The sequence below is a fragment of the Rhinoderma darwinii genome, chromosome 4, assembly GCF_050947455.1.
Source record: "Rhinoderma darwinii isolate aRhiDar2 chromosome 4, aRhiDar2.hap1, whole genome shotgun sequence".
In the NCBI taxonomy this organism is placed as follows: domain Eukaryota; kingdom Metazoa; phylum Chordata; class Amphibia; order Anura; family Rhinodermatidae; genus Rhinoderma; species Rhinoderma darwinii.
Window position 1 is genome coordinate 270859277 of NC_134690.1, and position 21877 is coordinate 270881153.

General features: G+C 41.3%; 1 protein-coding gene across 3 annotated transcripts in view; it reads left to right on the forward strand.

Moving 5' to 3' along the window:
• The window catches only part of HBS1L (HBS1 like translational GTPase), a 113419-nt gene that overhangs the window by 20473 nt on the left and 71069 nt on the right, over window positions 1-21877 (forward strand). For 2 of the 3 annotated variants that reach the window (XM_075862506.1, XM_075862505.1), the window contains exons 3-4: window positions 11529-11663; window positions 11765-11959. In XM_075862506.1, coding sequence (XP_075718621.1) covers window positions 11529-11663; window positions 11765-11959 — 330 coding nt within the window. Of the gene's footprint in view, window positions 1-11528; window positions 11664-11764; window positions 11960-15547; window positions 18017-21877 lie in introns of those variants that run through there. The other variant, XM_075862507.1, reaches the window with a different exon arrangement.

A 21877-nucleotide genomic window follows, 5' to 3' on the forward strand; every position in this document is an offset into this window, starting at 1 on the left:
TCGACTATTCCTCTAATAAGGGAAGAGGCATCAATGTGTACGATCGATTTTAAAGGATGCGTATTATCACGTTCCTATCCACCCCGCGTACCAGAGATTCCTCAGATTCGCAATTCAGGAGGGTCCTTCCATTCTCCACTTCCAGTTTGTCTGCCTCCCCTTCGGCCTTTCCTCCGCCCCCAGAATTTTTACAAAAATTATGGCAGAGATCATGGCATTCATAAGAAATCAAGGTATAGTAATTATCCCATATCTAGACGACTTCTTGTTGACAGCAGATACTCCGGCTATCTTAGACAGTCATCGGTCACAGGTTCTTTCCCTCCTACAAGAATTGGGATGGATAATCAACTTTCAGAAGTCGAGTCTTCCTCCCCAGAAACAGAAGGTCTTCTTAGGAGTACTGCTGGACTCCTCCCTTCAGCATTCCTTCCTCCCAAGAGAGAAACAAATACTCCTACTGGCAGAAGTAAGAAAATTTTGGGGGAAAGACGCCTGTTCCATAAGGGAATGTATGCGGATGTTGGGAATGATGACGTCTTGCATCCAATCTATTCCATGGAGCCAATTTCACTCCAGACCCTTACAGAATCTGATCTTGTCCCGGTGGGATCTAAAACAAAACTCCCTGAATTTAAAAATTCAAATTTCCGAGACTGTGAAATCATCCCTCCTGTGGTGGCTCTGCACAAACAACATAGACAAGGGAGTCCCCTGGAGAACTTCTCCTTATGTAGTGATTACCACAGATGCCAGCAAACACGGCTGGGGGTCAGTAATCCAAGACCAACACTTTCAGGGCACATGGACTGTTCAAATGAAGATGATGTCCTCAAACTTCAAAGAACTAAGAGCCGTATGGGAGACACTTATAAGAGCTTCACCCACCATAAAAGGGAAGCATATAAGAATTTTATCGGACAACACGACAGCAGTGTCCTTTCTTCGCCATCAAGGGGGAACAAGACACACTCTTCTTCAGGCCCTCTCTGCACAAATTTTCAGTTGGGCAGAAGAAAACGTCCTATCAGTCACGGCAGTCCACCTAAAAGGCTCAGAGAACCTATCAGCAGATTTCCTGAGTCGGGAAAAAGTAGGCCCTGGAGAATGGTCCCTAAACAGGGAAGTCTTTCTGTCCCTAACCCGAAATTGGGGTTATCCACAAATAGACCTGTTTACCACGAGGAAGAACACTCAAGTAGAGACATTTTTCTCCCTAAATCTCAGAGACAACCCATTGGGAGTAGATGCATTGTCCCAACCCTGGGACATGGATCTGGGCTATGCCTTTCCTCCGTTTCCTCTAATACCAATGGTATTAAGAAAAATCCAGGAAGATTTGACAAAGCTCATCATTATTCTTCCCTATTGGCCAAAAAGAAGTTGGTTTCCAATCGTACAATACCTAGCGTTGGAAGACCCTATCATGCTCCCAGTCAGGGAGAATCTTCTCTCCCAGGGTCCCTTATTCTTCCAGGGAATAGAAACTCTGAAATTGTCAGCCTGGATCCTGAAAGGCAGATCTTGAGGAACCACGGTCTGTCAGACGAGGTAATTTCAACTATCTTATCAAGTCATAAAGAAGTTACCTCTAAAATCTATCAAAAGATTTGGAAGAAATTCTGTTCCTGGCATGGAAACCCAGGACCAGACCCCTTTTCTCCCAACATTGCGAAAATCCTAGATTTCTTACAATCGGGATTCAAAAAAGGACTTAGCCCTAGTACCTTAAAAGTACAGATTTCAGCCTTAGGTAATTTTTTTAACACTCCTCTGGCTGAACATCGGTGGATCAGAAGATTCACCCAAGCTGTCTCTAAACTGAAACCTTCCCTAAAGAAATCCGTTCCTACCTGGGATTTGAATGTGGTGTTAACGACTCTTTGTGAGCCCCCCTTTGAGCCGCTCGCCGAAATTAGTATGCATTTTTTAACTCTAAAAGCTGCATTCTTAGTCGCTATTACTTCAGCAAGAAGGATTGGAGAAATCCAATCTCTGTCAGTCATAGAACCGTACCTAAAAGTACAAGAGGATAAGATCATCCTAAAGCTGGACCCTTCCTTTATTCCAAAGGTATCTACTGCTTTCAATAGAGAACAAGAAATAATTCTACCTTCCTTTTATCCAGATCCAAAAAACCAACAAGAAGAAAAATTCCATTGCCTGGATGTCAGGCGAACAATTCTTCAGTATCTGGATAGAACCTCCTCCTGGAGACAAGATAAAAATCTATTTGTCCTATTTGGGGGAAAGAATAGAGGAAAGAAAGCCTCAAAAGGCTCTCTAGCGAGATGGGTAAAAACTACCCTACAAGAAGCCTACAAGTCCCAAGGACTATGTACCCCACAAGGCATCAGAGCCCATTCAACGAGGGCAGTTTCGGCATCCTGGGCAGAAAGAAGAGAAGCCTCTATGGACCAAATCTGCAGAGCTGCCACTTGGTCAAGCCATCATACGTTTTACAAACATTATAGGCTCGATGTTCTGTCCGATACGGATTTAAGTTTTGGACGGAAAGTCCTTCAATCCATAGTCCCGCCCTGAGCATTATAATCTGGTATTGCTCCTGTAGTGCTGTCATGAGGGATGTACTGGAAAATAGCAATTAGACCTACCGGTAATTGTATTTCCAGGAATCCATCATGACAGCACTCTTACATCCCTCCCTGATTGAATTCTGATTTGTGCATTTAACATGTCCGTTATTATCCCTAGAAATAAAATAGGGTTGCATCCATCCTGGTGTAGTAATTGAAAAACACTGGCAAGTGGGTGGTGGGAGGGGCCTTTTAACCTCTGTCTTCCTGTCCCTACAGAGGTCAATAGGGCAACCTCCTGTAGTGCTGTCATGATGGATTCCTGGAAATACAATTACCGGTAGGTCTAATTGCTATTTTCAGACGTAAAACGAGGCATAATACGCCTCGTTTACATCTGAGAATAGGTCATGTGAACCCAGCCTTAGGGTCAATCTGACCACTTCTTGAGGTACATAAAAGTGTTAATAACAAGTTTTTGTATTTAGACCATATATCCAGCGCTGAACCAGAAAGGAGTATACCGGAATGACCTGTTTTCATTTGCAATAAACAAATACAATAATTAGCTACATATAAGCTATACAAATTCATATACGGTATCCGATACAAGACACATTAAAAATAGACAACTATGTAACAATGATAAAAATTTTAGCAATAAAAGCTCCACAGTAAAGGAAATGACTTATCGCTCAACCTCTCTATTTATATAACTCAATCACATATAAGATAACTTATCTATGAAACAGTGAAGAGTACAACCTAACTAAGGGCCTGTTCAAGTCAGCGTTTGGTTTCCGTTCAACCTTAAATCAAGTCCAGAGTCAGCGCAGCGTCTATCAGGAAATTTTAGAGCACTTCATGCTTCCCTCTGCTGACAAGCTTTATGGAGATGCTGATTTCATTTTCCAGCAGGACTTGGCACCTGCCCACACTGCCAAAGTACCAATACCTGTTTAATAACCGCAGCATCACTGCGCTTGATTGGCCAGCAAACTTGCCTGACCTAAACCCCATAGAGAATCTATGGGGTATTGTCAAGAGGAAGATGAGACACCAGACCCAACAATGCAGACGAGCTGAAGGCCGCTATCAAAGCAACCTGGGCTTCCATAACACCTCAGCAGTGCCACAGGCTGATCGCCCCCATGCCACGCCACATTGATGCAGTAATTCCTGCAAAAGGAGCCCCGATCAAGTATTGAGGGTATATACTGTACATTTCAGTAGGCCAACATTTCGGTATTAAAAATCATTTTTGAAATGATATAATATTCTAATTTTCTGAGAGACTATATTTTGGGTTTTCATTAACTGTTCGCCATAATCAACATTACAAGAAAAAAATGCTGGAAATCGCTCTGCGTGTAATGAATTTATATAATATGAGATTCACTTTTTGAATTGAATTACTGAAATAAATTAACTTTTTGATATTCTAATTCATTGAGAAGGACTAGTAGTGTAGGTTATAGCTGCACCCGAGCAAGTACACTACAAATGCAGTGGAGCAATGATAGAATCCTTTTTATGTTAGGGGTTTTCCCATAATCGTTATTTGTCACCTATCCACAGGATAGGTAATGAATATCTAATTGATAGGGGTCGGACCACTGGGCCCTCACCGTTTGAGAACGGGCTTGCCTTGCCGTTTCTGGGATCTCCATAGGAATGGATCGATAGTGCACATGCTCGACCACCGCTCCATTAATCTCTATGGGGCTGCCGAGCACTATCTTCTGCAGCCCCATAGAAATTAATGGAGCAGAGACAGCGCATGCGCTCCATTCCTATAGGACTTCCAGGAACGGCAAGGTAAGCTCATTCTTGCGATCGGTGGGGATTCCAGCGGTCAGACACCCACTGATCAGATATTTATCACTTCTCCAATTAAAAAATGAAAGCCCTAAAAACAAAACCCCAAAAACAATGGAGGAATAATTTGTTTTTCCATTTCCTAGTACATTAAACGGTACTTTAAATGGTGCAAATAGAAACTACAACTCCCCCCGCAAAAAATAAGCCCTCACACCACTCTATTGACAGAAAAATAGAAGGGTATGGCTCTTGGAAGGCGGGGAGTGAAAAACTAAAACGTAAAAATTCAAAATGTCTGGGTCTTTAATGGGTTAAACATCCCATCGCACAGCCTCTCACCTAACGAAAAATGGTTTTCTCAAATGAGAAAATGTTATGTTGTATAACATAGACTAGGGGCACAGCCTCAACTCCTAGATCTTTTTCGATGTTCGAGTACAGTACAGGAACATCTAGAGTGAGAAATAAGATTTGGTAGCACGCAGAGACATTTTTCTGAACAGAGTTTGTGGATCAATTGGGTTGAATCACTTAAAGAAGTAGGGAAACGTAAAACATATTCCTGTAAAAACAAATCTATATAATGTGAAAGATGACCACAAGCCCCCAGACGTCCTATAATTTCAGGGGTCGGGTCAATCACATGTAATCTCTTACATTATATTGATTCTACAGGAAAAAGTTAAACTGATACGTCATTTCCTTTAGTCACTATGGAGCTTTTATTGCAACCTTTTTTTTCTTATCGTTCTTGAATAGTTGTTTCTTGATTTTAAATGTGTTTTATATCTGATATCTGATAGCTTATAGAAATTTTTATAGCTTATATGTACTGTAACTAATTGTTGCATTTGTTTGTTACAAATGAAAATAGGTAATTTCCAGTCCAGTGCCGGTACCATCTTTTAAATAAATATGTTAACAACAAGGTTTTGTATGTACTTGAAGATGAGGTCAGATCGACCTTGAAACGCATTGTAGGTCCAAAAGCTTTTCGTTTTATACCGGTCTATATGACGGTGCCTAATGTTTTCCTGCTTTCATCTTCTGTTTTAATGGTGCTTTTGTTATTTGAGTAATTGTGTAGTGATATTTGAGAGAAATCTTTTTTTTTTTTTTTTTTTCTTTTATATAAAATTTTACGGAGTTAAAAAAAATTATGAAATTGTCCTGCTGACTACAATAAAGAACACAGACATCAGGATATTCAATGATGAATACAGTATGGCAAATATTTAGTCTAAACTGGTTGTATATGTAATATTTATACTGTAATTTCAACTATACATAATAATTTTATAAACCAACTCAAAAATTGACACCCTAATTCCAAACCCAATAAAGCGGCTGCCTGACAAATATTTCCTCAAAGTTCCCCAACCATGAATGACAAGTCTTATCGACAACGGCCGTCTGAAAGCTATGGCTTGTTTAAGGAATACCTATCGCTTACTCATGAAGTCATAAGAGAGAACCTTTCTCAAATATATAGAATTAGGAAAATGAAAGAATGTCTTCTAGTTTATTGATAACCGCTCTGTCCCTTTGAAAAAGGGAGACTTCAGTTGACGTCAGAGCAGTCCATCTCAGGAGATGTTCACTGTTTTGTGAGATTTCCTGCTTCTAAGCTGGGAGAGTTCACTGTGTGTGGGGGACGACGACCGAGTGTGCACCATGTAAATACAGGGGAGACATGTGCTGCTATCTCCATGATAGGTGTAGTTATATTAACAGCAATATGAGATGGATTCCTTATGGAGCAGCAGGAGACTAGAAGAAGCAGGAAGTAAATCCTGTCACAGCTTTCTACTCAGTATGTGGCTATTGCTGCTCTGTATGTAGTAAGACTCAGAAGCAGCTGCATCCTCCTCCAGCAGATTAGTACTGGGTTCACACATTGTGCTTGAAATGTGTTGTTTTTTTTGCTGCGAACTGGATCAAAACTGCACCATTTTGCAAAATGGCGACAAAATAGCGTGGTTTTGCTGTGGTTTCCGTAAAAAAGACAGTATACCTGGCATAATATGTCCCATGGCTGAGTGGTGCAGCCAGACGTATATGACATGTGACCGCTGAGCGGTTACATGCTGATCGATAATAAACAAAGACCGGGAGGACAGCCAAACTGTCAGCCCTGGATTGCCAGTGAATATAGAGGAGGTGAGTACTGATTCTTTTTTTTCTTGTTCTATTACATTTGCAGGTGTTTCTTTTTTTAAAATTTCACAAGTCTGATAACCCCCTTTAAGGCCTCATGCACACGACCGTATTTTTTCACACCCGTATATACTGGCGTAAATACGGGTCCGGTGTCACACGTATTCCACCCGTTTTGCACCAGTATTTACGAACCCGTGCTCGTAAATATGGGTCCGGTGTCACACGTATTCCACCCGTATTTACGAGCACGTTTTTGGCAGCAAAATAGCACTGCACTAATCGGCAGCCCCTTCTCTCTATCAGTGCAGGATAGAGAGAAGGGACAGCCTTTTCTGTAATAAAAGTTAAAGAAATTCATACTTACCCGGCCGTTGTCTTGGTGACGCGTCCCTCTCTTCACATCCAGCCCGACATCCCTGGATGACGCGGCAGTCCATGTGACCGCTGCAGCCTGTGATTGACCTGTGATTGGCTGCAGCGGTCACATGGCCTGAAACGTCATCCAGGACGTCGGCCCGGATGTCGAGAGGGACGCGTCACCAAGGCAACGGGCGGGAGACCGGACTGGAGGAAGCAGGAAGTTGTCGGTAAGTATGAACGTCTTTTATTTTTATTTTTTACAGGATAGGGGATACATGTCTTGTTTATGGCAGAGCGGGGAGATACCTCCCCGCTCTGCCATAGTTTTCATTGTAGTCCCGGCGGTAGTTACGCCACTGGGCTGTGGCCTGCAGACCGGGTAGTCCCCTGACCTCGCCTCACCTCGCAACGCTCCCGTAATCACGGGTGAACACACGCAGCCACCCATGATTACGGGTGCCCCATAGACTTCTATGGGATGCCCGTGCCGTTATTACGGCATGAAATAGGGCATGTTCTATCTTTTTTAACGGCACGGGTACCTTCCCGTGAGCAAACGGGAAGGTACCCGTGGCTAACAGAAGCCTATGAGCCCGTTATTGCGGGTCGTAATAACGACCCGCAATAACGGGTGTTTTTACGGTCGTGTGCATGAGGCCTATAAGGCTGGGTTTTCTGCAGGGGTTTTTTCTGCCACGACTGACTATAATCACTACTTGTAAAGGGTATAAGTATTGCGTCTGATTTATTACCTGGTCTGCATAAACAATTTGCTCAATCCGATCATTGTCATTACTGATATTGTAGCAATGAATGGAATGAAGACGTATTTTGGGAAATAACAGGGTTAAAAAAATGGAAAATAGATGGTCAGTTTCTGCTGCAGCATAATCCAAGCCAAGCACGGGAGCAGAGATGTCATCTCCCACCTAGCTTCCTGTCACTGCTCTTGTAAACTAAATACAAATGGCCGAGTTCGTAGAATGCATTGTACTTGCTTACTCTCTGTGACAGTCAGTATATTACTGAACGACAGGTTGTGTTTGTTCTCCGTGGCAATTTTGACTCCTGGTGACTATGTATACTGTTTCTCCAGTAAGTCCTGCCTCCTCTTAGTTTCCTTGCTTGTCAATACTTGATCACTACTAGGGCTACAAAATCTGCAGAAAAACCTTGTGTGAACAATGCAGTCACCTTTTTTTTTGCAGAGATTTTCCTCGTCTGAAAATCCATCCGAGTCATCTGCCGCAGATACAACCCCATACAGATGCATGGTACTGAATTTCAGTCGCAGAAAATTTCTGCAACAAGATCAGCCGTGTGTTACGGCTCATTGGGTGGGGGTAGACTGGGTGTGCCTTTACGCTATTCAATAATGTGTACAATTTCTAGCTAGCGCAATTATTACACTATTGGTCTTGGAAAAACAAAATCAAACGACTGAGTAAGAAGCAAACAACTGATGGTGAAGCTCGTGAACAGTAAAGGTTATGACATGAGATATGGCTCATACTCTAAGCACAAGTCGTTTTCTTGGTATTCATTTGCTTCTTCTCTAAGTGTTCTCACAAGTACCATCTGAACTGTGAATACAAGTGTTGTATACTTCCTGTCAAAACAGGCAATAATCCGCAGCACCTAAATCCATCACTTCTGGTCTTCATTCAAACACCACCATATCCTAAATGACTGCCTTATGGTTTACATTACCCAAACGTCATTGCGCACGCAACTACACAGTTTGCCATGGTATCCGCCTTCTTTGTTTGCCAGCATTTAAAAGGGTGAAATGTTAACCCCTGTTCATGAAAGGGTTAAATGGACACTAACTTTTCAAACAATTTATGCTCATCTAATATTATACTTCATATGGAACAACTTTGTAATTACTTACTGTTAAAATGTAGTTTTATCCATGCAAATTCTGTGTGAAGTTAGTGCAACTAGGTGTCTCCCATCGTGTAATCCGCTGTCCACCCCCTGTTGTAAAGCATTGTTTGTCCCTGCTTGCAGAGCAGATTTACAGGAAGAGGGGAGGGGGTTCACTTCACAACCTACTATAAAAGCCTATAAAAAGGGGTGTGGGTGACCAGGATGAGGGAGCATAGAGAGTGAGTCACACAGACGTTGGATCTAAGTCCATGGAGGGTTGAGCAGGGGGAGAAAGTAAGAGCAGAGAGAAACACACAGAGACATTGCTGGTAAGATTTCTATGTCACCCCAGTGCTGGATTCTCAGTTACACTGCTCTGTACTGCTGTGTAATGTCCTCCATGATGCTGCTTCTATATATACGAGGTGCATCCCAAAAGTAATGAGAGAGATTTCCAAAAAAACATACAATTAGGCTCGATCACCTTCAAAGTAAGTCCCCTGGGACTGAACACAACGATTGTTCAGAGCCTAATCATGGCTGACCGGACATTTTCAACAGTACCAAAATGGTGTCCTTTCAGTTGAGTTTTGAATTTGGGGAACAAATAAAAGTCACACGGTGCCAAGTCAGGGCTATAGGGAGGGTGAGGAAAGGTAGGCATGTTTTTTTTTCTGCCAAAAACTACCTCACAGCCAATGATGTGTGACTTGGCGCATTGTCATGGTAGAGGATCCACGTTTTGGCAATATCAGGGCGCAGTCGCAAAACCCTTGCCTTCAAACGCTCCAGGACCTGTAGGTAAAAAGTCTGATTGACTGCCTGTCCTGGTGGTACAAATTTATTTTTGAACAGCTCCTTGACAGTCCAAAAAAATTATTAACATTGATTTGACTCTCGATTTGCTCCTGTGGGCTTTCTTTGGTCAAGGTGAGTTGGGAGTGTGCCGTTCCGAACTCTGCCTTTTTGTTTCAGGCTCGTACTAAAAAAATCCCCAGTAGTTACTCTACACAAAAAGTCGGGATCAGTTGTCACACGATCCAACAGTTCTTGGGAGATTAACTGATGGTTCTCCTTCTGCTCATCGGACAAGTTTTTGGAAATCATTCTCATTGGTTTTTGGACGCACCTCGTATGTGATAGAGATAGCAGAGGAGGATTCTCCTCTTCTCTGTGTGCAGTATATAGAAGACATGATAACAGTTAGGCTCCCAAGGGGAGAGAAGAAAACCTGGAACGCACATCCACTATGCTATACCTTATCTATTGCGGCTCAGCAAAATTAAAAAATATATGAACAAGAGGTTCTTAGTTTTACAATTTGATCAAACTGTATGAGCCCACTTGCTACTTCATGGCAACCTCTTGTGGGCCCCTACTCCATCAATTGCAGTATCGCATGACAACCAGTGCCACCGAAACATAGCACCCACAGAGGGAGCAGCCCAGGAGACTAACCGCACCCATGCTGCCAGTCTAAGCCACCTTGGCTCTGTGCCACGTCCCCCCACAGATGCAGCACCACAGCAACAAAGATCACCACACAACACCACAAAAAAGTGAACCGATGGAAAAAGCTCACCTTTCCTTGTAGTCTAAGGGGCCAAACTGAGAACAAACAGGTAGAAACACTTATGCAGTCACCTGCTATATAAAAAAAACACCAAGGCCAAATGGGTGGAGTGCTGGTACCAGAAAGAGACAGACTATATATCCATAAGGGGAGAGCAGAAAACCCAGACCGCACATGCAAAATTAAAAAAATTATGAATATGAGGTTTAGTTTACATTTTGATCAAATTGTATGAGCCCACTTGCCACTTCATCAAGTGCAGTATCGCATGACCACCAGTGCCACTGAAACATCGCACCTGCAGAGGGAGCAACCCAGGACACTAAAAGCACCCTTACTGCAAGTCTTAGGCCTGATGCACACGACCGTGTTCGGTCCGTGATATACGGTCCGCATGTCGGCCGCTTGTCCCGGACCGTACAAAGTACAGGGAGCCGGGCTCCTAGCATCATACTTATCTATGACGCTAGGTGTCACTGCCTATCCACGTAACTACTGTCACACACTAAAACATGATTACAGTACGGGACAGTAGTTCCGCGGACAGGCAGTGACCCCTATCGTCATAGATAAGTGTGATGCTAGGAGCCCGACTCCCTGCACTGTGTTCGGTCCGGGACATGCGGCCGACATGCGGACCGTATATCACGGACCGAACACGGTCGTGTGCATGAGGCCTAAGCCTACTAGCATTGAGACAACTAAGAATTAGAGAGACTGCGGGGGGGGGGGGGGGCGGGGGGGGCTAAATAATGCAGAATACAATATAATGGCCAGAAACAGTGTTATTCCTCATGTACACACCTATGACTGCTTATTCTGAAAATCTCCTAAGGCCTTATTCACACGAGCGGTGAAAACAGCCGTGTGACGGACATATTTTTTTTATGTCCGTAACATGGCTGCATAAAAATCAATGTGTTCCTATGGGGCTATTCACACAGCCGTTTTTTAATGGACCGTATGAGCGGCCTGTGAAAAAATAGGATGTCCTGTGTTTTCACGGATCTGTGAAAATGGGTCTTGCATGGATGCAAATCAGCCGTGAAAACCCCTCTACGTATGTCTCTCTAAAGTCAAATGTTTTTTATTTTCTATCGCTATTATTTTTAACTATCCGCTATCTAGATTTTACAGTGCTTAGTAGAGCTTTATCTTATATGAATTAGAATGTCGGTTTAGCGTATTGTGTTCTTTATTTCCAGCTGCTCAGTTCATATATTCTAAACGGGACAGGCATTCAAGCTTTACTGAGCCTTTGGAAGAAGAAGAAGAGGGGGCAACTGAAGATGATGACAAATCCAAAGCTTCCTGTACTGCCCTGAGTTCAGTTGATCAAGGTAGTATAAGCTTATTTCTTCTATCTTCACAGTTTTCTCTGTTTGGCAAGCATTTAACTTCTTTTTTTTTTTTTTTTTTTTTTTTTTAATATATCTTTCAGCTCGCTTGTATTCATGCCTTGATCAAATGAGAGAAGTCCTAGGAGAATCTGTACCAGAGCAGATCATGATTGATGCAGTATTGCAATGTGGCTTTGATGTAGCCAAGGCTCTGGACCTAGTCTTTAAGCAGGACAGCGACACAAGCCGGAAGCCTGTTACCCAAGATGCCTCATCTGCTGCAAGACTAGGAAAAGGTGTGTTTGTTTTATAATTGTTCTGTTACAGATATAGTAGCGTAGTTTGTAAGGCCGCAAAAATTATGCCCATCCAGTTCAGCCTACATGTGTGAGAGATATCATAATTCGACTACTTTACTATATCACTGCTAAATGGGGTAGTCTAAGTTTTGGGGTGTGGAAGTTTTATTTAAAGAAAACCCCCCCAAAAAAACAACAACTTTTTTCTTTTATTATTCATGTTTGAGTTGTTCCCCTGTCTTGAAAATTTTTCGTAATGTCATAATTTCACGTGACCCTGCCACCAATGGCTCCTTTGGGATGTCCTGTCACTATAAATAAAATGTCACTTCGGTCTGGTGCGGCCACTAACTGCCAGTCTCATATGTCCTCTAAAAGATAGTGGCTATCCCCCTTATGAGTTGAAGCCCCAACATACTTCTGAGAGAGCCTTATAACCTGCAATTGCTTTAATCTGGAGACCAGTAATCCAGAAATTTTATATTAATAGAGCACATGTTTCCATAAAAAAAGTGAGAAATTTTGTGGATTTTCTCAAATCCGGAAATCCCTCAGATCACAAATCAAAGTGATAACAACACAGGTTATGTGTTAGGCCCCCTGTACACCGCTGTAGCCGTAATCACTGGCCGCGGACAGTCACCCGTATTTGCGGCCCGTGCTCCCATTATAAAGTATAGGAGCACAGTCCGTTAAAATAAATTTAAAAAATAGGACACGTCCTATTTTTTGCGGAGCCTTTCTATGGCACGGATCAGTATTTTGATCCGCAATTGCAGTCCGTCGTGTGCATGGGGTCTTAAAGGGGTTTTCTTTCTAGTTAGAAGTTAGAGCTAGACTGTTATATTGAAATCGCGTCAAATTTATTACTGAATCTGCCCTTTTGATGAATCTGTCACGACAAATCTCACTACCATTAACTTTAAAATTGACTACAATGACAGGGTGTTTTCTCTACGCCAGTGTCTGTGTGGAGTAGAGATGCAACTTTTCTCATTTCATAAATGTGTCTAAATCCTGGCCAAGCAGTAAGCCGTGTTAAGTTTTAACTCCACTTTTACAAACCAGTGCAGTGCAAATGGCTCCACTCGTTTGGAAAAGGCATGCATCACGCAAATGGCTCGAAATTCTGACACAAATGGGTAATAAAAATGTCACAGAGCAGATTAGTCAGTATCTTGAAGTAAAATGCGCCAAAAAAAGTCACATCCATTGAAAAATTTGGGACTTTGTGTTCCAATTCCTCACCATTTTCACAGGGTGTAAACTGTTCCAAAGCTAGTCCTAGATCTGAGCTGAGATGTGGATACCAGTCTAGGTCTGTAAGCAAACCAGCAGTAGCAGCTGCACAAATATCTCTGGTAGTTTGCTGCAATGTATCAGTCTGGAGTCAGGCTGTTTAGCTAAGGCCCTGTTCACACTGAGTTTTTTGCAGGCAGAAAAATCTTCCTCAAAATTCCTTCAGGAATTTTAAGGCAGATTTTGACCTGACGGCAAAACATTTGCCACGTTTTTCGCCCGCGGCCATTGAGTGCCGAAGGCAAAAACCAGAGCAAAAAATGCTCTCTGCCTACCATTGATGTCAATGGGAGGTCAGGGATGGAAACGCCCGAAGAAAGGGCTTGTCGCTTCATTTTCCCGAGAGGGTTTTTTACTGCTCGTGGGAAGAACTCCTCCACCCCCCATTGAAATCAATTGGAGCCTTTTTTGGCGCGGTTTCAGACACGGTTTCCACGTCAAAAACAGTGCCAAAATACTCAGTAAGAACTAGTCCTAATAGAGCATTACCTAGATGGGTTGAATTATATCCATTTCTTAACTGAGAACTGGACTATGTATCGATCTGCAGCCTTTGAATATTCACTGACCTCAAACAAATATCTCACAAATGGTGAGGAACTGAAATGCAAAGGGGGACATTAAAGAGAAGCTTTCACCTGCCCATACATGTGCAGCATGTTATAGGAAAGGCTACACAAACCCTGTCTCATGTAAAATTATTTTTGTAACTCCCTCCGTTATTTACATATCGGTGCCGTTATATTTGGCACACAATATGTAAATAAGCCCCTGAACTGTCAATGGGGCATTTCTAACTAACTAAAAGGCAAGGGGGCGTGATGTCTCTGCTCTGACACTGTCCAATCAGCTGCGGACAGTGTCAGGGCGGCTAGCGCTGTGTTCTCTCCCGCGAGAACACACACAGACTTGGTGTTTGTACTGCAGATAGCGTGTGCTCACCCTCACGCATGCGCGCACGGCCGTTTGCTCGCACATCGACGTCACCACTCTGGCTGCCACGGAACGAGAAGAGACGAGGAGGAGACGAGGAGGAGATCTACTTACATCGGTCCATGTGCGCGCCCACGCTATCTGCAGCACAACCACCAAGTCTGTGTGTGTTCTCGCGGGAGAGAACACAGCGCTAAGCACCCTGACACTGTCCGCAGCTGATTGGACAGTGTCAGAGCGGAGACATCACGCCCCCTTGCCTTTGTTAGTTAGAAACGCCCCATTGACTGTTCAGTGGCTTATCTACATATCGGGCGCCAAATTTAACGGCACCAATATGTATAACGGAGGGAGTTACAAAAAATAATTTTACGTGAGACAGGGTTTGTGAAGCCCTGCCTATTACATGCTGCACATGTTTGGGGAGGTGAAAGCTTGTCTTTAACAACGTTTCTATGCCAGTCTTTTGGCATAGAAATGTTACCAAAGTCGCAAAAAATCTGACTTTTGAGTTGTCGTCTGCTCTCGCCACTTTTCAAAATGAAATCAAATAATTTAGGTCAGACTCTAGCTGACGTTATTTCATTAGTGTCTAAATACATTTGTTGTATCTTACGCTAGATTGTTTTTTTATGAAGACTGTTGTAGTCTTAATAAACCTCCCCCATTGTGTATTATAAAGAGGTGTATAACTGCATTTACACAGTGATTTAAACTTTATTAACCTAAAACCAGAAAACCCCTTTAGGCTGGAAGACCATGTTTATATATTGAACGCACTACAAATTTTGCATGGTTTTGGGTGGCTTTTTTTGTTTATTTACACACAGTGTGTGTGAGGGAAGCCGTAAGCATGTTATCTTGAGCTTTGTGTAATCCAGAATATTGTATAATACAGCACTTGTCCGGTCCCAATGACACTAGATTGAAGGAATTGATTTGATGTTTGCAGCTCCATAGTCCCAGCTAGACTGTTTCAGCAACGGATTATCTACTAATAGAAATACGTTGCTGTAAAACAAATGTCCTAATATTTAGTGAGTGTACCTGATCACCACATTCAATGGAAGCAAATATATCAAGCAAAAAGGCTTATGCATTGAAGACCCGAGACTGGTTTCTATCTGGTGTTATTATTTTAGGCTACTTGCATTTTATGTGCTTAAGAAATTTCTTAAAAAATAAAATAAAAAAATCATCTGCTTTATATAATCCGTTTATTGTGACATTTAGCAAATAAATGCCTTTTTTGTGTTTTTTATTTTTTCCTTTTTTGCATTGTTCCTGCTGACTTCATGCATGGATTTTGCCTTTTTTTGACCACCTGAATATTATTGGCCATCGTAAGGTAAGAAGCCTTATTTACATCTTTTAAGCACTTCTCCAACGACCAACTTTTATCTTCTTTACTTCCAAACACATCAAAATGTGCTGATAGTTCAGGGTTAAACTTTTCCAACCCAACAAATAGACAATCTCAAAGTGACACTTTTTCTGGTGATTCCTTAGATGGTATTCTAGAGAATACTTTATCCGATTTCTCTCCCAGTTTGTCTTTATCCGCCCTTATAAATGAAAGCTCACAGGAGAACTTTGGCAATGAAAAACCTGTTGCCTTGTCTCAAATGAGTCTGCTGGATTTAATAAATCATTCACCTGTTAACTCTAGTACCATGGGGGACTTAGACCTGTCGACTCCTATGAACTGCTCTAAGCATATAGCCCACATTCCAGATTTGATCCCGATAGGTCAATCTAGTACATCTGTGATTGTAGAAAGATCTTCAGATGTAGCTGCCAGTGGCCTACATAGTTCTCAAGCAATTTCCTTCCCAACATACAGTGGGCCAGAAAATCACGTCTTGCGTGAAAAGGCCACTTTATTTGGAAATCTAAGTTCAGTCTTGTATTCTGAGGATAGCATGTCCTCTGATGGAGAAAGTTTGTCGGCTCCAAAGTATGGAAGTCCATCACTGGCTGATCTGATCCAGGAGCACAAAGGGAGGAACACTTTACAGGACCTTCTTGTTGATTCTTCTCAGGAGAATCCTTGTAATACAGGCTTGCAGACTGTATCTTTTGTTCCTTTGTCTCCGTTATCTGAGGTGTCTAATGCAGCATTCAATATACCATCACTGACCACATCTCTGTCATCACTTACTGTTTCTGAGGGCACTGATCAGAGAGATGTTCACGTTTCCCTGTCTGATCTCATTGCTGAATCTAATAACAAACCTCATGGTGACCTCCACAATGTGTTGTCCAGTGGAGTGACTGAGACCGATACCAACATTGACCTCCGCTTTCTCATTAGCGAGCCACTTGGCGGTCTCAATCCTTCATGTCTTAATACAAAACCATCTACTCAGTTAGAACATAAACCCACCGGTAACAAGTGTACATGTTCCGTAAAAAAGCTGGTTTCTAAAAATCGCAAGAAACCCGCCAATTGGGTTAAGTCTTTGAAAGCCAAACCTTCCACATTTGCATTAAGTTTGTGTTTTACCTACATTCCAAAAGTGTGCAGGAAATCTTTTTCAGTAACTCAAGCGCCAGTCTGTCAAAATAATGGATTAAAGCTGATCGATCACATGGGTCAACCAGAGATCATGCCATTTGATTTTCAGACGCCCTCCCCTGACGACATTGTAAAAGAGAGTCAGAAAAAGGCTTTTATGAGATGAAGTAAAACACGTCTTACTAGAGAAAAGTTTCCCTTTTATACAGTGATCGTATGTACAAGTTGGCACATATACTTAGTTATATTTTAGAAACTTTTTTATTTTTATATTTCATTAAACTCTGTGGGGATTTTTAATACTTTTAGATCCAAAAGCAGTAGTCTATTTTTTTTAAACTTTTTTCTTTAAAGGTATTTTTGACATTTAACTTTTGGACTTTCTCTTTGTCCGTGTAAAAAAAGAAAAAAAAGAAAAAAGTATAACCTTCATTTGAATCCTTTTTGAACATTTTTTTATTGTTAAGATAAAGGAGTATGTTGACATCTGCGTTGGAGCCTCCATTGCAGATTTCATTAAATTTGATAGGAATAAGAGCGCTGCAGGCAAAGCGACGGTCACTTCAGTGGAGCCGACGGATCCCAGTGAAAGTCAATGCGGTCCGTGGGCGTCACAGGTATCCGTCGTGCGATTGTTCCTGCTCTGCTTCAGGATGTGTGAACAGAGCCTTACTTACATTTTTTTTGTTTTTAGACAGTATTTTTTAGACTGTCAGTATTACTGTATTTGGTATTTTACTTTTAGGAAAAAGCATTTGATACAGAGAAAATCACATTGCATACATGCTGTGTGAACCTGGTGCAGTAACATCCTTAGTGATTCAGTTGTAATGCTTTTTGGACCGTGGTGTTTTTTTTGTTTTTTAGTTTTTTTTTTTATAATTTCAAATCTCCTTTATCCCTCAGCATTCACTCAAATGGCTAAAGCCAAGGCCGGAAAAAACAGATTCACAAAAATTCAGTTATATTAGTATATCATTTAAGACTTCAGACCAGTATATTTGGCTTTTATAGGCTTTGAGGGGATCCATTCATTAGTACGTTTCTTGAAGTTAACCTGCTTGAATTTTTTTTTGTAAATGTTAGTGTTATATTGACATGTGAAAACTTTAATTGTGTAAAATCACTTTTTAACGTGTCCGAAAAGGACTTTTTCATCCTGGTCAGAATGTTTTTTCCTCAAAACATTTTAAATGGTGTAGAAACCGTATTCTTTTTTTAAACAAATATGTTAGTTCTTATGTATGCTGAATAAATGTACTGTTAATAAAGGTGGAAAGAGGAAAAACCCTCCCATATATGAACCTCTGCAGATTACCTTATTTATTATGTTTTTTTCTGAGCGTGTGCATTTGTTCACATAATGTTGCAGAATTTTTAGTGGCCGTATTCACACTCCATGATGACCAAATTTCAACGTGGATATTTTTTAATGTGTTTTCTTTTTTTCATTTTTGCAAAACAGTACAAAATGGTAAAAAATAAAAAAAGGAAAAACAAACATACACGCAATTACAAAAGGTGCATTTCACTGTTTAGTGAATAGAATTTTTTCAAAAGGAACACAAACACAATAGTTAGGTGTATTTCTGGTACCAGGTTCCAGTAGCAGCCGTTCTAAAAACTGCTTTGATGGGAAAGTCAACACATTTGCGGATTCTGAACATTGCTGCCCGTCTGCAGGTTGCTAAAGGTCACCCGGACAAGCCAGAGTCTATTGGAACAATGTTTTGGGAATGCATGAGACCAAAATAGAGCTTTTAGGTTTTAATGAGAAGCATTATGTTTGGAGAAAGGAAAACCCGGCATTACAGCATAAAAATCTCATACCATCTGTTTAATTTGGTTCTCTTCATTTACTTTTAGGACCTGTGTGAAAATCTGATCTAGTTTTAGGTCAAATTTATGTAAAAATATAGAAAATTCTGACGGGTTCACAAACTCTTAAGCAACGCTGTATGTGTACATCTTGTTTTTTTAAATTTTGACAAAATAAGTATAAGGGCCTGTTCACATCAGCGTTGGCTTTCCGTTCCGGGGTTCCGTCGGGTGAACCCCGCAACGGAAAGTCAAACTGAAACCACAGCTTCCGTTTCCATCACCATTGATATCAATGGTGACAGAAACATTGCTAATGGTTTCCGTTCGTTGCATTTTTCACATAAGTTGCCTGAAGAGCTGGTTTTGTTGTATTTGTGTTTCTAATCTTGAGTCTCTGAGGATACCCAAGAATATAACCAGTACTCGGCACATTATCTATTGGTATTGTCAGTCGTAGAGCTGCCTGTTTTCAATCTTTTTTTTTTTGGGGGGTGTCTGCTTCGTAAATAGTACTGGTAAGTTATAAATAAGGGAGTCATAAAGATTAATAAGTACGATGGAAAACTTTTTTTTTCCAGATGTTTTTCTTTTGGTCTGTAGCTTCAAGTAATCACTTCTCTGCATAAAACAACATTTTTCCGATCAGTTGAATGACTGCAATGCAGTGTGAGGTGGGCCTTTTTTGTCATTGACTCTAGGCAACTCCTTTTTAACCCTCTTGTTAAACCCAGATAAATCAGCCCTGCTGTTGCAGGTTCATGCTGGCGGGCATTTTTTTCCACTGCCCGGCTCTTCCTGATGTGTGGTGTTCTCTGAACCATTCAGGTGTCCCCCTGCTGCTTCCCCTTGCACTGTTTTACTGAAATACAAAGGTAGAGTCTGCAGCTGCATCTCCCTTCTTCCTGCCTTCAGTTTACAGTTTTGCACAAAGTGCTTTGGCTATGTTGACACAATTTTCTAAAGTTGTGTAAAAAAAAAATGTAAAAAAAAAAATTCAACCAAGCCCTTAGGGGCACAACAACCCCCCACCCCCCAAAAAAAATAAAAGTTCAAGACATGCAGAGTTTATACATGACGTCACTGGAAGGATGTACAGATGGAGAGATCACTGACAGACTGTCTCCATTGTTCCAGCTGTCACTTGCAGCTTCCCCTACTCACCCCCTCCCCGATAAAGACACTTTTGATCCTGCTCCCTGACTGTAAAGGGATGATGCTCAATAAATATTGCCCTTGAACTTGGTATGATTTGAAAGCTAAGGTCTAAGCTCTATATTTAATTTGCGGCAATTGTTTAATTCTTTTGTGTTATAGTTATTTGATGCCATTGTGTGTTATATACTCATACCTGCCCCTAATGGATAGAACTAGATGTGCAACCTGGTGAATGGGAAAAATAAAAATCTGAATTCTGTTCAATATAAAACTGTTCTTGTAGAACAGAGAAGGATTTTAGTTCTCGTTCATAAAACAAATGTGACACCAAACTGGCCTCCTTATTAATCTGTTAGTCGCTGTGTGGAAATTCACAAACTTCCTTGAATATATATATACATTATTTCAAAATGGCGTTTCACATGACCAATTTTTTTTCCCAGGTATTGCATTTGCTTTATCCCAAGTTTTGTAAAGTAAGTTCGTCAAAGAGTAAGATCTATACTTGACGCCTGGGAGACACAGCTGATTTTTTGATTTTCCATCATTGCATCCCAAGAGCCATAACTTTTTTTTTATTTTTTTTTTCGTCTACATAGTCGTACGAGGGCATGTTTTTGGCAGGCTGAGTTGTAGTTTTTATGCTACCATTTAGTGTACTGGGAAACTGAGAAGTGATTCCTCCATTGTTCTTTGGGTCTCGTTTTTACATTTTCACCATGGGGTAAGAACTACATGTTTACTTTATACTCCTCCGTGTCAATCCGATTACGTTGATACCAAAATTTAAATAGTGTTTTTTTTCAGAATGGATTGCTTTTACACAGAATAAACAATTTGTTAAAAATTGTTTTGTGTTGTCATATTCTGATGGCCATAACTTCTTATTTTTCAATCGATGGAGTGAGGACTTGTTTTGTGCGGGGCAAGCTGTAGGGTACCATCTAACTTTTTTATCACATTTTATGACATTTTTTGGGGACGCAATTGTATTGCGATTTTTAATTTATTTACCCTACGGTATTTATTTGGCGGGTTAAAAAATTTGATATTTTACTAGTTTAGAGTTTTCCGGATGCAGTGATACCAATTATTTGTACTGTTTTTATTGTTTACACAGTTTTTTGGGAAAAGGGGGATTTTGGAACAAGTTATATATTTTTTTTCTAAATTTTGTGAAACACTTTTTTTTTCTCTTTAGTCCACCTAGGGAACTTTACCATGCGATCGTTAGATCGCTCATTCAATACACTGCAATACTGGATTGCAGTGTATTACCTTTATCAGTGATCTACTATTAAGCCTTAATAGTAAGGCACTGATGGCAGACCTGGAGGCCTTCAATAGGTCTATGACAGCCTTGGCAACCGATTGGCACCCTGCAACGTTCACACCCTCCTCCCGTTGCCTAACCACTCATAGGCCGCAGTTGTTAGCGGCCAGGATTGAGATATCTCCATTGCAGGCGGGTGTAGCTGTTTGAAATGGCCGCCACCTGCCATATTGGGGTAGTGCACATTGAACATAATAGTACGTTGGATGTCGCTAAGGAGTTAAACCTGTTTTAATTGCTCTCGACTCTAATAACTCATACCCTTTTCTAAAGAACAGTTCCAGTAAGATATTCATCTTCAGCTGAATACCTAAATTGTTTGGCTAAGACATTAAAGGGTTTTTCCTATCATAGACATTTTTGACACATCCACAGGATATGTCATAAATGTCAGATGCGGGTCCCCCCTAAACCCTGTTCTACTGCTTTGTGTTTTGGCTGAAGCGTGTGATTCCCGACCATGAATTACGGAAACGGGAACTCGCTGAGCTACGCAGTTTCCGTAACTCCCATAGTAGTGAATGGCAGTTACGGAAGCAGCTTGGCATGCAAGTTAAAGTCAAAACACCTAAGGCTCTGTTCACATCACCGTTCCTTTCCGCTGAGGGGTTCCGTCTGAGGTTTCCGTCGGGTTAACCCCTCAACGGAAAGGCAAACGCTAACCTAAGCTTCCATTTGCATCACCATTGATATCAATGGTGACGGAAACGTTGCTAAAGGTTTCAGTTTTTCACCGTTGTGACAGGGTTCCGTTGTTTTTGACGGAATCAATAGAAGTCAACTGCGCTCTTTATTCAGTCAAAACAACGGAACCTGGTCACAACGGTGACCAACGGAAACCTTTTAGCAACGTTTC